Below are 16,728 nucleotides of genomic sequence, written 5' to 3'. Positions count from 1 at the left end.
TTTTAATCATAGATATTGAAGATTCAATAGATTCGAAGAGAAAAAGGGTGAGTCATTTTTCCACTATATTGGAGTGGGAGCGTGGGGTCTGGGGAGGTAATACACCGCTCCACTCCCAACTTAAGATATCAACAAACTTAATAAATGATCTAGTGTCCGAAAGAGGACAAAATGATGCTAAACTTGTGCTGATTCATCTTTAGATTTCACGGTCCCGTTCCCAGGTCACTGCTCTTAATGTGACGTTTTGGGTGGCCCTTGAAAGAGCCTTTGTTGTGTTTGGTAGAAAGGGTCGAGTTGTTCAGCCGCCGAATCCATAGAGAGTGCGGCCCTGGCGTTTCAGAGCGTACACCACACCCATGGCAGTGACTGTCTTGCGCTTGGCGTGTTCAGTGTAGGTGACCGCATCCCTGATCACATTCTCCAGGAAAACCTTCAGCACCCCGCGAGTCTCCTCATAGATCAAACCCGAGATCCGTTTGACACCGCCACGGCGAGCCAGGCGGTGGATTGCTGGTTTGGTGATGCCCTGGATATTATCACGAAGCACTTTGCGGTGCCGCTTTGCTCCACCTTTCCCTAGTCCTTTGCCTCCTTTCCCTCTGCCAGACATGACGATTCTTCACTCAGCTTGCTGCAGAATATGAGAGACGAGCTGCTTCACGTTCGTCTTTTATAGTTCCCGCCCCGACCTGACTGAGAAAAGGGAGTAAGAGCAAGGAGGGGAGGAGACAGAGTGAAGATTAAACAGAGAGCGGGAGGGAGGAGAGATCCAGAGTGACAGACAGAGAGAGAACAGCCCCTGATCTTTCAGCTCCTCCTCCAGTTTCTACAACCGCCAATTTCAAAACAAAAACAGAATTACCTGGAAAAACTCAGCAGGTCTGGCAGCATCTTCGGAGAAGAAAAGAGTTGACGTTTCGAGTCCTCAGGACCCCGCCAATTTCAACCCGTTTATCACCAATGGAAACGAGACACAGATCTCCACACAAACCCTTACAAAGCCGGGATTCAGTCAGGAGTTTCCGCAAACCCGGAGCTTTGAAATATGCTCTCGGTACAATTAACACTCAGTAATATTCCGAACAAAACACATTGTATTCTATAACAAGAATCATCCTCAGTAACATCATCATCCTCATACACACACGGTTCCAGCATTTTACAAACACATTATTGTAGCTGTTTGGGGGAATCTCCTGTATTAAAATTGATGTTGTAAAGCGGCCTTTCGCCCCCAGTGTACCACCGCCACACGTCCACTCGCACCCAACGCCCCTTGCCCCCCGCGCCGACACAGGTTCGGAGATTTTGTTCTCTCTGTGATGAGAGTGAAATGGGGAAAATTCCCATTGAGATTAGCAGCTGAATTGTGGCGGAGATGTGAGCATGCGCTGTTGAAATAAGTCCCCGGTGTCGTCACCATGAGGATAACAGCGCATGCGTAACCCCTCCCCCAACTATGGCCGAGAGTGTCATTCACTCAGTGAGCGGAATAGGGTTTAATTCAGCAGCGATCGGAGACATCACCGCCCCAGAGGGAAGTGAACAAACAGCATCTGCTTAAAGCAGCGCATCGGTTTGGAGCCGCGTCCGCAGATATGCTCAGAGATTGGCATTGAGTGTCCGGGCAGCTGGGGCGGAGACGGCGGCTGTTTTGAATGGGCTCCCTGGAACACGAGCTGCTCCCGGAACATGGAGTGAGCGGGGAGGAAGGGAGAGGCCATTCTCGAGCAGTGTCTGGACAGAGTGAGAAGAACTCGCCATTGAAGATCATTGCTGCTTTCTCTCCCCAAACCGGAGTGAAGCTTCCTAGCTTAGTTCCGGTCTCCACTGTCCCTTGTTATTGGACAGAGAATGGCGGGGAAAATAGCCGCAGAGTAACAATGTTTCCAGTTACACAAAGAAGATCAATTTCAGGCACCAGGTGAGTCGTGTGAAAGACACATTATAAACTGTGCCTGCTTGTTTCCAGGTCTACTGTTAGTTGAAAGGGAGCAGCAAATAGAAATCTGACCCCTGCGAAAGTCACTCCTCCATCGGATAATTTAATTCAACGAGCAGTGCAGAAGACAGGTTGTTTCTGAATGTCGTAGAATTGTTGTAAAATCGCTCAAAATAGCAGATGAGCAGAAACAGATTGTTCCAGTAATGTGCTGGGGTCAGACACTGATATGCTGCTAGTTTTGCTTTGTTGATTGTTCATTATAATAAGTTATTTTTAAAATACATTGATCACTTTTGTATCTTCTACTTCACCTATTCTTCGGATAATGGAGTTATGTTTTCTGTGTGCATGGAAAGAATTGAAGGAACCGGATGATTCCTCGAAACAAGGAAAGTGCAGCCTGATGTTTTCAACTCACAGTAAGTACAATATCGCTCACAAAGCCCAGAGATACTGCCAGGTCTTTAGGCCCAAATGAAACATATAGTGACCGACATAGACCCCAAAGTTGAGAGGCGCCCTTTCAATATAAGAGTCAAACAGATCATTGGTGGGAGAAGTTGTTTCCATTTCCCTCCAACCCAGTACACCTGAGGACTAGGTACATCAATCCCAGGGCAAAAGCACAGCTACTATTTGATTTAAATACAAGTGTCACCTTGGCCACAAATTAAATACCAGTTATTAATTACATCAGACAGCATTTACCTTATTGTAAGATGCAGGATGTATTGCTACCACAGAATGTAGAGTGAGGTACACATTAAATACCAATTCCAAAATCTCACAAAGTGTTAGACTGGAATGTACAATTAAAGTATGAATTCCGTTTTTTCAAACTGCAGGAACTACATAATGGACCATGCATCAGATAGATGCGTATATATCACTTCAATTTGTTCTCACAGGGATACAAATTTAATACCATTACACAACTCACACAGAACTACTGAATGTACCCTGTAGATCATGCCTCAGATGCAGGTTAAGTACCAATACAGAAAACTCCCACACTTGCATTCAATGGCAGAGACACATAGATTGAGAATGAACCCCACTCACACATGAAAGTCTAGAAACAGACATAAGAACAACAAATTCCAAATACACATTCAATCCAGGGACTCACAAATACAGAATTAAAGCTACTTTCATTTGCATTGCCATTGATTGAAAGATGTAGAATGTAGCCCACTGTCACATACCCTACCAGAGACTGGCAAAGGTATAATAAATTCCAGACTCTCTTATTGTACCTGAGACTGACGGCCAAAAATAAACACATTCACACCGAGCAGTAGAGATTGAAAAATGCAGAATGAAACTCATAATACCATTCGGTATTGCACAGTGACAGCTACAAATAAACCCCTCACTCACACTCTTTACAAGGCAATAACACAGAATGAGCAGCACATTCACATACAATACCAGAAACTGACAGATATTGAATGATTCCCACCCTCAGTGTCTGCCAGATGTGATGAAAACTGAATTAATGCACACTAGCTCAGTTTGAGAGACTGACTAACACAGAAGTATGTCCACACTCACCAGAAACTGACATACACTGAATTAATCCCACTTTATACAGAGGATCAAACCTGAAATACAGAAAAAAACCCACAGGACTACACACAGAAAAAGACAATAAGGCATAGGTCAAAAGCAGTCATTTAAAGTGCCACTGACTGACAGGCACAAAGTAAATCTCATTCACAGACAGTAATAGATGAAGAAAGAAGTAAAATCAACTTCAGCGGCACAATTATTTCCAGATATGGACAGCAAAAGATTGAATGCCACAGTCACAGATGTTAGTGTTAGAATTAATCTCACTTATGTAAATTACCTGGGACCTACTGATACAGAAAGAATAATACATCCATATGCAAGACAAGAGATGGACACATAGAGATTGAATACAACAATATTGCACTTTACAGGTAACTGAAAGGAAGCACGGAATAGAACAGTTTTTTTTTATTTCACAAGTGATATATTGAAGCAAATCGTATCCAACACTCACATAATATCAGAGAATGACATTCATATAATTCATCCTGCACTCATTCACAGTCCCACAACTGACAGATACAGAGAGAAATCAACATTTGGATACAGGCCCAGAGACTGTTACATACAGAATGAATAAAGCATACATGTAGTCAATGAGTGATGACTGCAGAACTAACCTCAAACTCACACTCACTTCCAGATATTGGCTGCTTCCAAATGAGCTCCACATTCACTTGTAATTCTGGGGACTGACAGGTGGAATGGATCACAAAATCACCTTCAGTTCCATTGACTGACAGGTACATAATTCATCCCATGCTCACATACAGTACCATAGACAGACTGATACACAATTACAAACTCTTTTGCATAAAAACTGACAGATACAAAGTTAAATTGAATCTTGCATTCAGTACCAGAGTCTCTCAGATACGGAATATATCCCAAATCCACATCACAAACCAGAGGCTAACAGATGCAGAATTAAGGCCATAACAACACAGCTCCAATGAATGTCAGTTACAGAATTACCCTGACAATAGATGAGAGATGGAGAGATGCAAACTGACTCTCACACTTGCTGAGTCCCAAGGGCTGATCATCACAGAATGAATCCCACAGTCACCCACAACAATGACAATCAATGAATGTGATAACACTCACAGATCAGAGCAGAGACTGGGCAGTATAGATTGATATCAGCACTTGCATACAGAAGCAGAGACTGACAGACACATAATAAATCTCTCACACACATGCAGTTCAGCAAGTGACAGATGCAGAGAGAATCCTACACTCTCACATGTTAACAAGATTAGCAGATAGAGAATTAATTCCACCATCACAAAAAGAAAAATGGAGATTGACAGATACAGAACAAACCTCTCATGTACAAGTCACAGAATTAGAAGGTACAGCATGAACCCCAAAGTTGCATTCAGTACCAGAAATTGATGGAAATAGAATTATCCCCACATGAACTGAAATTGGCAGGCTTTTCAAATATGAAAATGTAAGCTGGTCAGAACTTACAGTTACTTCTACCTGGCTCTCTGATTAGTTGAGAATTGGATTGAGAAGGGTCTGTCCAATCAGAGCTAGAATCTGGCTACAGCCTCTCAAACCATTCATAAGAACTAGGAGCAGGAGTAGGCAATTCAGCCCCTCGAGCCTGCCCCGCCATTCAATACAATCATGGCTGATTTCATTTCGGCCTCAGTTCCAATTTCCCGCCCTCTCCCCATAACCTTTCAAACCAATACTAATTAAAAATCTGTTTATCTCCTCCTTACATTTATTCAGCTGTTTCACAACCCTTTGAGGAAAGTAATTCCTCCTCATCTCTGATTTAAATCTATCACACCTCAGCCTAAAACTATGGCCTCTCATTCTAGAATGCCCCACAAGGGGAAACATGTGCTCCACGTCTACTTTGTCTGTACCCTTTAGCATCTTATATACCTCAATTAGCTCTCCTCTCACACTTCTTAACTCCAGTGAGTATAGGCCTAAACTGCTCAATCTCTCCTCTTAAGACAAGACCCGTATCTCTAGAATCAATCTAGTGAACCACCTCTGAACTGCTTCCAATGCGAATACATCCTTCCTCAAGTAAGGGAACCAAGACAGTGCACAGTACTCCTGGTGCAATCTCACCAATGCCTTGTAAAGTTGCCACAACACTTCTCTATTCTTATACCCTTTTCCCTTAGCAATAAATGCCAAAAATCCATTTGCCTTTCTTATTACTTGCTGTGCCTGTATACTAGCCTTCAGCAATTCATGCATGTGGACAGCCAGATCCCTCTGCACTGAAGCATTCTGAAGTTTCTCTCCAATTAAATGATAAGTCATACATTTTCTTATTCCTCTGACCAAAATGGACAACCTCACACTGATCCACTTTAAATTTCATCTGCCAAATTTTAGTCCATTCACCTCACCTGTCCATATCCATTTGTAAATTTCTTATTTCTTCATTGGAACTTACTTTCCCACCTCTTTTGGTGTCATCTGCAAACTTAGCTATAGTCCCTTCTATCCCTGAATCCAAGTCATTCATGTAGATTGTAAATAGTTGGGGCCCAAGGAGCGAACCCTGTGGCACCCCACTAGTTACAGCTTGCCATCCAGAAAAAGACCAATTTACCTGACTCCTTGTTTTCTGTTGGTTAGCCAATCCTATATCCAGCCTAATATTACCCCCAACTCTCTGTGATCTTATCGTGTGTATTATTCTTTTGTGCAGCACCTTATCAAAGGCCTTCTTGAAGTTCAGATATACTACATCTACAGGATCCCCATTATCCACTTTGCTTGTCACATCTTCAAATAACTCTAGCAAATCAGTCAAATACGACTTACTCTTCATAAAACTCTGATGGATTGCATTTTGACTTTCCAAATGCCCCATTACTATTTCCTTCATGATGGATTCCAACAATTTCCCATTGATAGACATTAAACTAACTGGTCTATAGTGTCCTACTTTCTGCTTCCCCCCACTTTTTGAATAATATTAGCATTATTCCAGTCCACTGGAACCTTTCCAGAAGCCAGTGAATTTTGGACTATTATAGCCAATGCATCCACTATCTCCACTGCCGCTTCCTTTAAGGCCCTGGGATGTACGCCATCAGGTCCTGGGGACTTGTCAACCTTTAATCCCAATAGTTTGCCCAGTCTCTAGCAATGATGATTGTTCCAAGTCCCTCCTCTATACCCTCTGCTTTACCTGTTACTATTGGGGTGGTAATAGTTTCCTTCCCCATGAAAACTGAGGCAAAATATGGATTAAGTGTCTCTGCCATTTCTGAGTTTCCCACTATTAACTCCGAGCCTCATCCCCCAAGGGACTACCATTCACTTTAGCTACTCTCCTTCCTTTTATATACTTGTAGAAGCTTTTGCTATCAGCTATTACTTTTTGCACTAGTTTTCTTTCATAATTTACCTTTGCTCTTTTTAGTATTTGTTTGGTAACCCATTGTTGATCTTTAAATGTTTCCCAATCTTCCAGCCTGCATCTGACCTTTGCAATTTGGTATGCCTTAGTTTTTGCCTTTATGATATCTTTAACTTCCTTGCTTAGCCATGGATGCATTTTCCCCCTCTTACCATCTTTCTTCCTGTTTGGAATATATGTTACTTGGGAGGAATATAATATCTCCTTAAATATCTTCCACTCTTCATCAATTGTCCTACCTTGTAGTCTTCCTGCCCAGTCCACTAGAGCCAAATCTGCCCTCATGCCTATGCAGTTACATTTGCTTAACTACAGAAAACTAGTTTTTTTACACAAGTTTCTCACTCTCCGACTGAACTGGAAATATTAGCATCTTTTTATTGCTCTTCCCTAGATGATCCTTTATTCTGAGATCAATAATTAATTCCATCTCATTACACAAAGCTAAATCCAGAATAGCCTGCTCCCTGGTTGGTTCCACAATGTATTGCTCCAAGAAACAATCTCTAATACACTCTATGAACTCTCCCTCGAGGCTACCCTTACTAATTTCATAAGCCCAGTCTATATGCATATTTAAATCACCCATGATTATTGCCGTGCCTTTCTTACATGCTCCTAGTATTTCCTGGTTTATACTGTGCCTTACTGCTGAACCATTGTTTGGGGACCTAAGGTTGCTCCCACCAGGGATTTCTTTTCCTTGCTATTTCTTATTTCTACCCAGACTGACTCTATGTCTTGCTCTCCAGTGCCTTTTTGATTCCTCACTATAGCACTGATCTCTTCCTTTACTAACAAAACATACATCACATCCTTTCCTTCCTGCCTATTCTTCTGAAACACTGAGTACCCTTGGATATTCAGCTCACATACCAGTTCTCCCTGTAACCACGTCTCAGTAATCGCCACCAAGTCATACCTATTTATCTCGATTTGTGTTTTTAACTCATTATTTTTATTCCGAATGCTACGCACATTCAGATACAAAATCTTTAAGTTTGCCCTGTTGCCAATTTTCCCTACTCTTATTTGATTCTTTGGTGCAATATGGTGTTCACACACTCTGTCCCTTCCTATCATGTTTTGGGAACAATTAGCCTCGTCACTATCCTGCACACTTACCCTCTTTGTTTGAATTTTTATATTTCCATGCAAATGAACCCCCCCCCCCCCCAACCTATTTAGTTTAAAGCCCCATCTATAACCCTAGTTATGCGATTCACCAGGACACTGGTCCCAGCCTGATTAAAGTGGAGCTGATCCGAATGGAATAGCTCCCTCTTTCCCCAGTACTAGTGCCAATGTCTCATGAATTCAAACCTATTTCTCCCACAGCAAACTTTGAGCCACATATTCACCTCTTTAATCTTATTGACCTGATACCAATTAACTCGTGGCTCAGGTAGGAATCTGGAGATTATTACCATTTTGGTTCTGCTTTTTAATTTAGCCCATAGCTGCTTGTATTCCCTCAGCAGAACCTCTTTCCTTGTTCTACCTATATCGTTGGTGCTTCCATGGACCACGACAACTTGATCTTTCCCCACCCACTCCAAGTTTCTCTGCAGCCCAGATGAGATATCCCTAACCCTGGCACCAGGTAGGCAACACAGCCTTCGGGACTCTCGATCCTGGCTACAGAGAACAGTATCATTCCCCTAACTATACTATCCCCAAGTACAACTACATTTCTCTTTTCTCCCCCACTTGAATGGCTCCCTGTGCCATGGTGCTATGGTCAGTTTGCTCATCCTCCCTACAGTCCCCGCTCTCGTCCCCACAGGGAGCAAGAATCTCGAACCTGTGGGTTAAGGACAAGGACTGAGGCTCCTGAAGTGCTACCTTCCTGGATTCCTCTACCTGCCTCACTCATAGTCACACCCTCCTGTCCCTGACCACTGGCCTGAATTTAAGGACACACTTCCCAGACTGCTTCATGGTGATGGTAACTGCAGAGGGCACTCTTCCTAGACTCCCAGACCATTCATAATGATTATTGATAGAGCAATTAAACTCATGGAGTCAGTATCTTATACCTCACCTGTACATGAATTCTAAAACATACTTTTTTCCAGCAGGCAAATCATTGAAGGAACCAGAATAAATGTGATGTTTCCTCCAGCCAAATTAGAATGAAGATTCCTGCCAGCTCCTTCTCACACACAGTATGTACATTATCACTGACAGAGCACAGAGACACAGACAGGTCATCAGTTTCACAGTCTCAGGCAGCATAAATACTTCCAGAGTCATTTTCCATCCACGAATCAAACAGAGCCGGAGAGGTAGATGTTGTATCCATGTCACCCACAGACGGGAATGTGCATAAATCCAAGTCCAAATTCTCACCCGCTATCACATTATCACTGGGTCAATCCCACAATAGTGCTGCCTTCGCTACAAGTTAAATATCAGATGAAACTGACATGTTTCCAGTTACAAGCTTACAGGCTTAACATTAATGATGCAAGCTGAGATCATGTTAATTACCAGTCCAATTTTCGCACATGTCATGAGTTTGTAAATTGCACTGTTAATTCCCATAATGTGTCCTGACATATACCTGAGATACAAGTTCAAATCTCAAGTACATTATCAGTTTGAGATATCCTGAAAGCTAGTATAAACTGAGACAGAAATTCAGTTTCTAGTTTAAAACTCACCCTGATTATGAAACTAAAAGATACAATATCAATTTGATGAATATGAATTGAGTTATAGATTACGTACTAATCCTCCATCCTCACACAGTGTCAAATGGAAATACTGTAACAATTCCAGACTGAGCTCCATTTTACATCCATGTCAAAGTTCTTACTCAGAATCAGACTGAATGTCACAGATCAAATCGATTAGTACAACTTGAGTTACACTTACGCACCAATCCAGTATCAGATTGAAGGATGCATTATCTTTCCCAATTGTGTTCAAAGTGACAAAGATTTAATATTAGGTCAAAACTCCCACATATGATTTGCTTAACATTAGTGGCCTGTGGCTATGCTGGAAATTTATATACAATTAACACAATCTTACAAACAGTCCCAGATACTGAAGGTTACACGATAAATCCCATTCCCACCCAGAGTACCAGAGACTGACAAATAGAGAATGATTCTCAAATGCATGTTCAGTGCCAGATGCTGAGACACAAGCTGTTCACTGCACTCACATTATTTGAGTGTGCATGATACCAATTGTACCATTGAGAGACTGTAGAAAGGTTCCAACAGTCACATAAAGTAACAAGTGCTGACAGAAACAAATGAAAGTCCACACGCACACACACAGACACACGATAAATCCACTTACATATACAATACCAGTGAATGAAATATGCCAACTGAATCACACAATTTCATACAGTAGCAGACACTGACAGATACAGAATTACTCCCACTGACAGATACAGAATGAATCTCATGCTCACAAACAGCACAAGGGACGGATAGATCCATATGATTCCCAACCTACATAACAATACCACAGACATAGAATGCCATTGACAGATCCAGAATTAAACCCACACTCACACATTAGGAGAGCCTGACAGATATATATTTTTGTCATGCTCAAAAAGAACACCAGGGACATTCAGGTACAAAATCAACCCCAGTTCCTATAGAGTGCCAGAAAATGAAATTTGCAATATGAATCCTACACTCACCTACTCCCCTAGTGACAGATCAGAATGCCTGCCAAACTCATACACAGTTCCAGTGAATTGCAAATGCAGACTGAAACTTCACTCCCAGGAATGCCAGAGACAATCAGATCCTGAATGGTTTCCACGTTCACATACAGTAGCACTGACTGGCAAAGAGTGAAACACATGCACACTCACAAACCACCACCACCATTAAGAAATTCAGAGTGAGTACCAAGCTCACTTGCAATACCAGAAAGTGACTTATAGAACACATCCATTGCTCATGTACCATTCCACTGCCAGGCTCAAAATGTGACCCAACACTCTTGCAGCACCTGGAAATGCAAGATACAGACTGACTGTGACTCAGATATATTGTACCAGACATCAACAGAAGTAGAATGAATTCAACATTCATCTACAGTTCCACAGGGAATGTATCCACACTCACATACGGTAAACAAGACTGACAGGTTCAGAGTGTCTTTCACAAAGCACCAGTGAGTGACAGATACAGGATAAATCCCTTCCCCTCCCAATATATTGTGAACAATTCTTGCCTGTTTTGTCCATCTCTGATCTGTAAACTTCGACCTAGCAGAGTGTGCTGACATCTACTGGCCAGAACCCAGAACTGCAACAGAGCGGAGGGAATTCACATAAACTGTTGATGTTGCAGAAACAGGCCAATGTGAGGAATAAGTGATGAGATGTGATAGGGTCGACACAGAGATATGAGTATTAAATCCGATAAAAAAAAATTCAATACAACTTATGGAATCTGTAGAATTTGGAAGTTGTTGTCGTCTTGAGCAGTTGAGTCGATTAGCGCAGCTGTATTTAAGGGAAAGCTAGGTAAGTATAGGAGGGAGAGTGGATTTCATGGATCAGCAGATAATGGTACATGAAGTATTCTGGGTGGAGTATCTTGTGGAATAATGTACCAATTCGACCAGATAGCCCAATGAAGTATATTCTGGGTAGAATGAACACCGACTTCCAAAGTGTTTCAGAGTTTGTTAGATACATAATGAGCCTCAGACTCACACAGTGTACCAGAGACAGCAATAAAGAGTGAATCATACATACACACACATCGCTAGAGACTGACAGATACATAATGAATCAGCCACTCAAATCCTTTACCAGAGAGATAGTGAGACAGAATGAATCCTACACTTAAATACATACAAGCTTAGATAGTTACAGCACAGCAAGAGGCCATTCGGCCCTTCGTGTCTGTGGTCATTCTCCACCAGAGCCACTCAGCTACTTCTGATCCCCAGCCCTTTCACCACAACCTGGTAAACCTTTTCCCTTCAGGTGCTTATCCAATTCCCTTTTGACAACCCCACTTTCTCCTGTCTCTAGCACATTCTCTGGCAATGAGTTGCAGTTCCTAATGACTTCCTGCATAAAAACATTTTTCCCGATATCTCCATTAGTACTTTTGCCAACCACCATAAATCGATGCCTTTTTGAGGAGAGTAACCACAACTTCTCGAATCTCTCCATGGAACTAAAGCCCATCACCCTTACAACCATTCTTGTAAAGCTTTTCTGCACTCTTTCTAGAACCTTCACATATTTCCAAAGATTTGGAAATTAGACTAATACTAGTGTCTGTGTGACATCTTTCTGTATCTGTGCAAGGGGGCCTGTATCTGTCTGATCTCACTTGGTGTGGGAGGAGTTGTAAGAATCAGGGTAGGAACTGTCTGCACAGGCAGTCCTTTTCCATAGGCACACATCTTTGTTAGAGACTGACATGTGCACCTCATATCCGACACAGACACAGTGCAAGGGCCAGGCAGATATAAAATTTATCCCACAGTAACAATCAATAATACAATAGAAATATAAAAGCAAAATATTCTGGATGCTGGAATCTGAAATAAACCCAGGAAATGCTGGAAATACACAGCAGATCTGGAAGCACCTGTGGCTTCAGATCATGACAATTTATTGAACTGGACGTGTAACAGATTTATGTAGAAATTGTCACTTAGGAATGCAGAACGTGAGTGTTCCTGAAAAAAGGGACCTGATGTCAAAGATTTTTGTCTTGCCCTCTTCAGTGTTAATGGGATCCAAACCAGTTGATGAAGCTGAGCCAAGACACAGAGTTTGTATTTATCGAGAGATTTTATTTACATGTTTAGTCTCACAGCTCTGCTGCTTCACAACCCTATTTCCCAGCTAACCTCTATGTATATGTGCTCAACGACAAATAATACCTTCTTTTCCTAAGCTAATTCATGTTATGTTAACAAACCTTAAATAACTCATTGAAAAGACATTAACTTTCAGAACAGATACAAGTATACCAAATCTCAAAGGGAACAAAAATTTATACTGCATGAGAAGGGGGTGCTGATTGGTTGACAAATATTTACTGATTGGTAGAGGCGTTGCCATGGGAATGCAACAGGGAAGAGTTAACTGCCAAGCTTTTGTCTTATTTCTAACAGCCAAATGGACTCTGATTGCTCCAGGCATTTCCCTGGGAAGGAATCAGGGAATGATTGTCCACCAAGCTTTTCTTAGGCTACTGGGACAATAGTTAACTGCAGAGTCAGTTATAGGACTCACTGTCGTGATCAGTTCGGTGATGTTGCTACTGAAACAGTGAGTATGAAGTGCAGTTATTTTGGGTGAGATAAGTCTTGGTTGAGAAGGATCAAGTGAATGCTCAAGAATTCACCAGAAGAAAACAGTTTGCACGTGTGCCAGCCCCAAGAAAGAAGCCTTTGTGACAAGCCCGTGGTAACTCTTCACTGGTTTATCCATCTGTAAAGATATTGCTGGGCAAAGGAATATTGGGAAATTGAATCACCTTCTTTTGTTTGTATTGAGATCTTTCTGACTGTTTTGTCTGGTTAATGTAGTTTGTTTTTTCTTGTTTTAATAAATATTTTATTATTTGTGTTCAAAGTTCATGAGCAAATACCTGTGAATTTCTTCAGAATCTTTTCTCACATCCTACACATGTTGGGTTCTATCAAGCCAGGTTTCACTCTGGGAACTGACTTATCCAGTTTTACCATCAGCCAGATCGTAACAGTTGTTCGTGTAATTCTTAGCACAATCAGGATTGGTCAGTAAGTATTCTCCTTCTGTGAAATCACACCCAATGTTGGACACTATGTTCTGAGCTCTTCAAGCAGGATCTTGGTGGGTATGCTCAGTACTTTGCCTGTTGTGAAGAGCTGAAGGCCTAAGCTGTTTGGTACGATCCAACAGTCATTGGGGCATATGGCCACAGACCTCACATCACACTGACACTGAAATTCATATACAACATTAGGTATTTGTGTTGTTGGCAGAACATAGATTTAGTCTTGACAGCAGCATCCTGTTAGTGGAGAATGCCACTCGTGTCGCTGCTGCATAGTAGCATTGTGAAACGGGTAGCTTTATTAGTTGTTCACGTTTTTTAGATACCTTAAACATTTCAGTGTTATCTGTGGTAGAATGGACACTTTTCAGAAAATAAAGTGGTGGGCTTAGGGCCATTGTTGAGTTTGTGTGATACACAGTGAGCAATTATTTGATCGACGGTGCCGTTATTCTGCAGGATAGCTTTGAAGTGCCTAATTTAGGCATCATGTTGCATGATTAGCATATGGCCTGGTCCCTACCTATCAGTTTGCCGACAAGACTTATCTTATACCACATGGAACTGTAGGAATCCCAACAGTGGAGGTGAGCTAGCAGTAGACAGTAGTAGAGAACGCATTGGCAGATTCCTCATGTAGTACATTGAGGAAAGGGGGCTCGTTTGACTGGTCAATTTCAATGAGAATAGAACAGGTTAGAGCCCATTAAGGTGTCACAGGATTTTTTTTTTAATTGTAGCTGCAGATGCAGATATAGAAAATGTGTAACTAATGTATCAGAGACATGAAAGGGATAGGATGTTCGGGGTCATTTCATTGAAGACACGTTTCTTGTGGAAATGGGCAAAGATGTTTACAAGAGCTAGGCCTAGATGGTGTCCCATGGCAACATTATCTCTTTGGGCATACATGATGTCATTAAAACTGAAATTAACTTCTTGAGTTGCTGAGTTCATATGTTCAATGAATACAGATTCAGACAATGGCAGTGAGACCAGATCATCATAAATAATGACGTAGTTCAAATGTGAATGGCTTCCTTGACTAGCACCTTAATCAAGAGGCTAGCAATGTCAAACAAGCAACAAGCACATGCACATGTCATTGCTATCGATATGCAAGTCCTGTATGGGCTTCACAAAGGAGAAGAATCCCTTCACCATGTATGTGGAAAACTCGCTCAGAACTGTTTGCAGTAACTCACTCAACCATTTGGCCAATTCATGTTGTGAAGAGTCAGTCAGAGATGAGATAGGATGTAAAGGGAAATCACTTTTCTGAGTCTTTGGTAGCCCATGCATACGTGGACACAGTGAACCATGAGGGAAAATCCTACCATATACTCCACTAGTCAGTTCATTACTACATGCTCTCATTCTGCAATTGGAAAACACTTAATAAACAATCCCAATTGTGCTAAGAATTACAATTGCAGTGTGAACTAGGGTGCACAGTTTATAAAATAATGGGTCCCCTATTTACGATGGAGATGAGGAGTTATTTATTTTCAAAGTATCGTTAGTCTTTGAATTATCTTCCCAAGAAAGCGGTGGAGGCTGGATCATTAAATATATTCAAGGCTGAGTTAGATTCTACGAAGGAGTCAAGGGTTGTGGGAGACAGACAGGAAAGTGGAGTTGAGGCCACAATCAGATCAGCCATGATCGTGTTTAATGGCAGAATACGCTTGAAGGGCTGAATGGCCTACCGCTGCTCCAATCTTTAACTTTCTTTGTACTGTAACCTCTGTCCCTATTTTGATTATTTTTTCACATTTGGTTTAAACCTCATTTTTCTGTCATTTGTTTTTGCTTTTGGATGGCAGCTGCTCCTCATTTTTCCATTTACACCTCTTTTCGACACATCATTGCTTTTGTTACGTATTCCTTTAACTCTCCCTTTTGCCTTGCAACACCAATTCTTTTGTCATTTAATATCTCCTGCCACGTAGAACTTCAGCCATCTCCTCTGCCTCCACAGCCTCCCTTTCATTGCCTGCCCATTTCTTGGTAATAGTCTTCAGTGTCACCTGCTAATCTTTTCTCACACATTCTATCTGCTGTTCAAGTTTCCCTTTTGAGATCTTCTCTGTACTTTTTGTATTCTGCTTGGTTCTCTAATTTATTATGAATCTGACATTTATCATTAGCCTGTTTTCGGATTTCCCACAAAGCACTGGATGTGTAGGCAACAGCTCTCAGCTTTTCCAAAATTACACTGAAATAAGCTGCCTGTTTAAGTAAAGTTTTCATAATTTAGAATGTTCCGCTCCTTCTGGCTTGTACCTTTGCTGTTATCTCTCGGTTTAATTTACACAGCAGCTATTCCCCCTCTGCACCTAATTCCCACTTTCAACAAATCCACATTATAAACTAAAACAAAAACAGAATTACCTGGAAAAACTCAGCAGGTCTGGCAGCATCGGTGGAGATGAAAAGAGTTGATGTTTCGAGTCCTCATGACCCTTAAACAGAACTCGAAACGTCAACTCTTTTCTTCTCCGCCGATGCTGCCAGACCTGCTGAGTTTTCCAGGTAATTCTGTTTTTGTTTTGGATTTCCAGCATCCACAGTTTTTTATTTTTATCACATTATAACCTCTTCACTCTGCAATTTACTTTTTCTGTGTTTGAGCTCGCAGGTCAATTGAGTTCTTGGATGTAATTAAATTGTCCCACTTAACTTACCGGAAAGTAACTTTTGTGTTTGAATTATCAACTCATTTGTACTGTAATTATAATTTATATGGATTCCATCTTTCAACAAACTGGAAGTTTTCAATTAAAAATCTAGAGATAATTGAGTTTATCTGCAAAGATCTGTCTATTTCACTCAGTTCAATAAACCCTGTCAGTTTATCCAGGCAACATCTCTACTTGGTCAACAGATGCTGCACTGAAGTCTCAGCTTTTACACAATAATCTTCAAAGGAGTTGATCCAGTTTTGATGTCAACTTGTTTGTTGGTGTCGATTTACTCAGATTCTTCGCCTCATTTCTCTCCTGTCCAAGGAAGCTCTCTGAGTG

General features: G+C 41.4%; 1 protein-coding gene and 1 long non-coding RNA gene across 2 annotated transcripts; one reads left to right on the top strand and one right to left on the bottom strand.

The window, feature by feature from the left end:
• Positions 1–48: 48 nt before the first annotated feature.
• On the bottom strand, positions 49–657 carry LOC121274561 (histone H4-like). Its single transcript, XM_041181901.1, has one exon. It carries the CDS (start codon positions 611–613, stop codon positions 302–304), a length of 312 nt encoding a protein of 103 aa, XP_041037835.1. The 5' UTR covers positions 614–657; the 3' UTR covers positions 49–301.
• Positions 658–1,445: 788 nt separating this feature from the next.
• On the top strand, positions 1,446–13,521 carry LOC121274570. The gene is made up of 3 exons (XR_005942262.1): positions 1,446–1,927; positions 2,305–2,367; positions 9,011–13,521. It is a non-coding gene; the product is annotated as an uncharacterized LOC121274570 (long non-coding RNA).
• The last annotated feature ends 3,207 nt before the right edge of the window (positions 13,522–16,728 follow it).

This window comes from Carcharodon carcharias (genome assembly GCF_017639515.1).
Source record: "Carcharodon carcharias isolate sCarCar2 chromosome 37 unlocalized genomic scaffold, sCarCar2.pri SUPER_37_unloc_1, whole genome shotgun sequence".
NCBI classification, from domain to species: Eukaryota; Metazoa; Chordata; class Chondrichthyes; order Lamniformes; family Lamnidae; genus Carcharodon; species Carcharodon carcharias.
The sequence above is the reverse complement of the archived record's forward strand: the minus strand, read 5'-3'. Positions and strand labels throughout refer to the sequence as shown.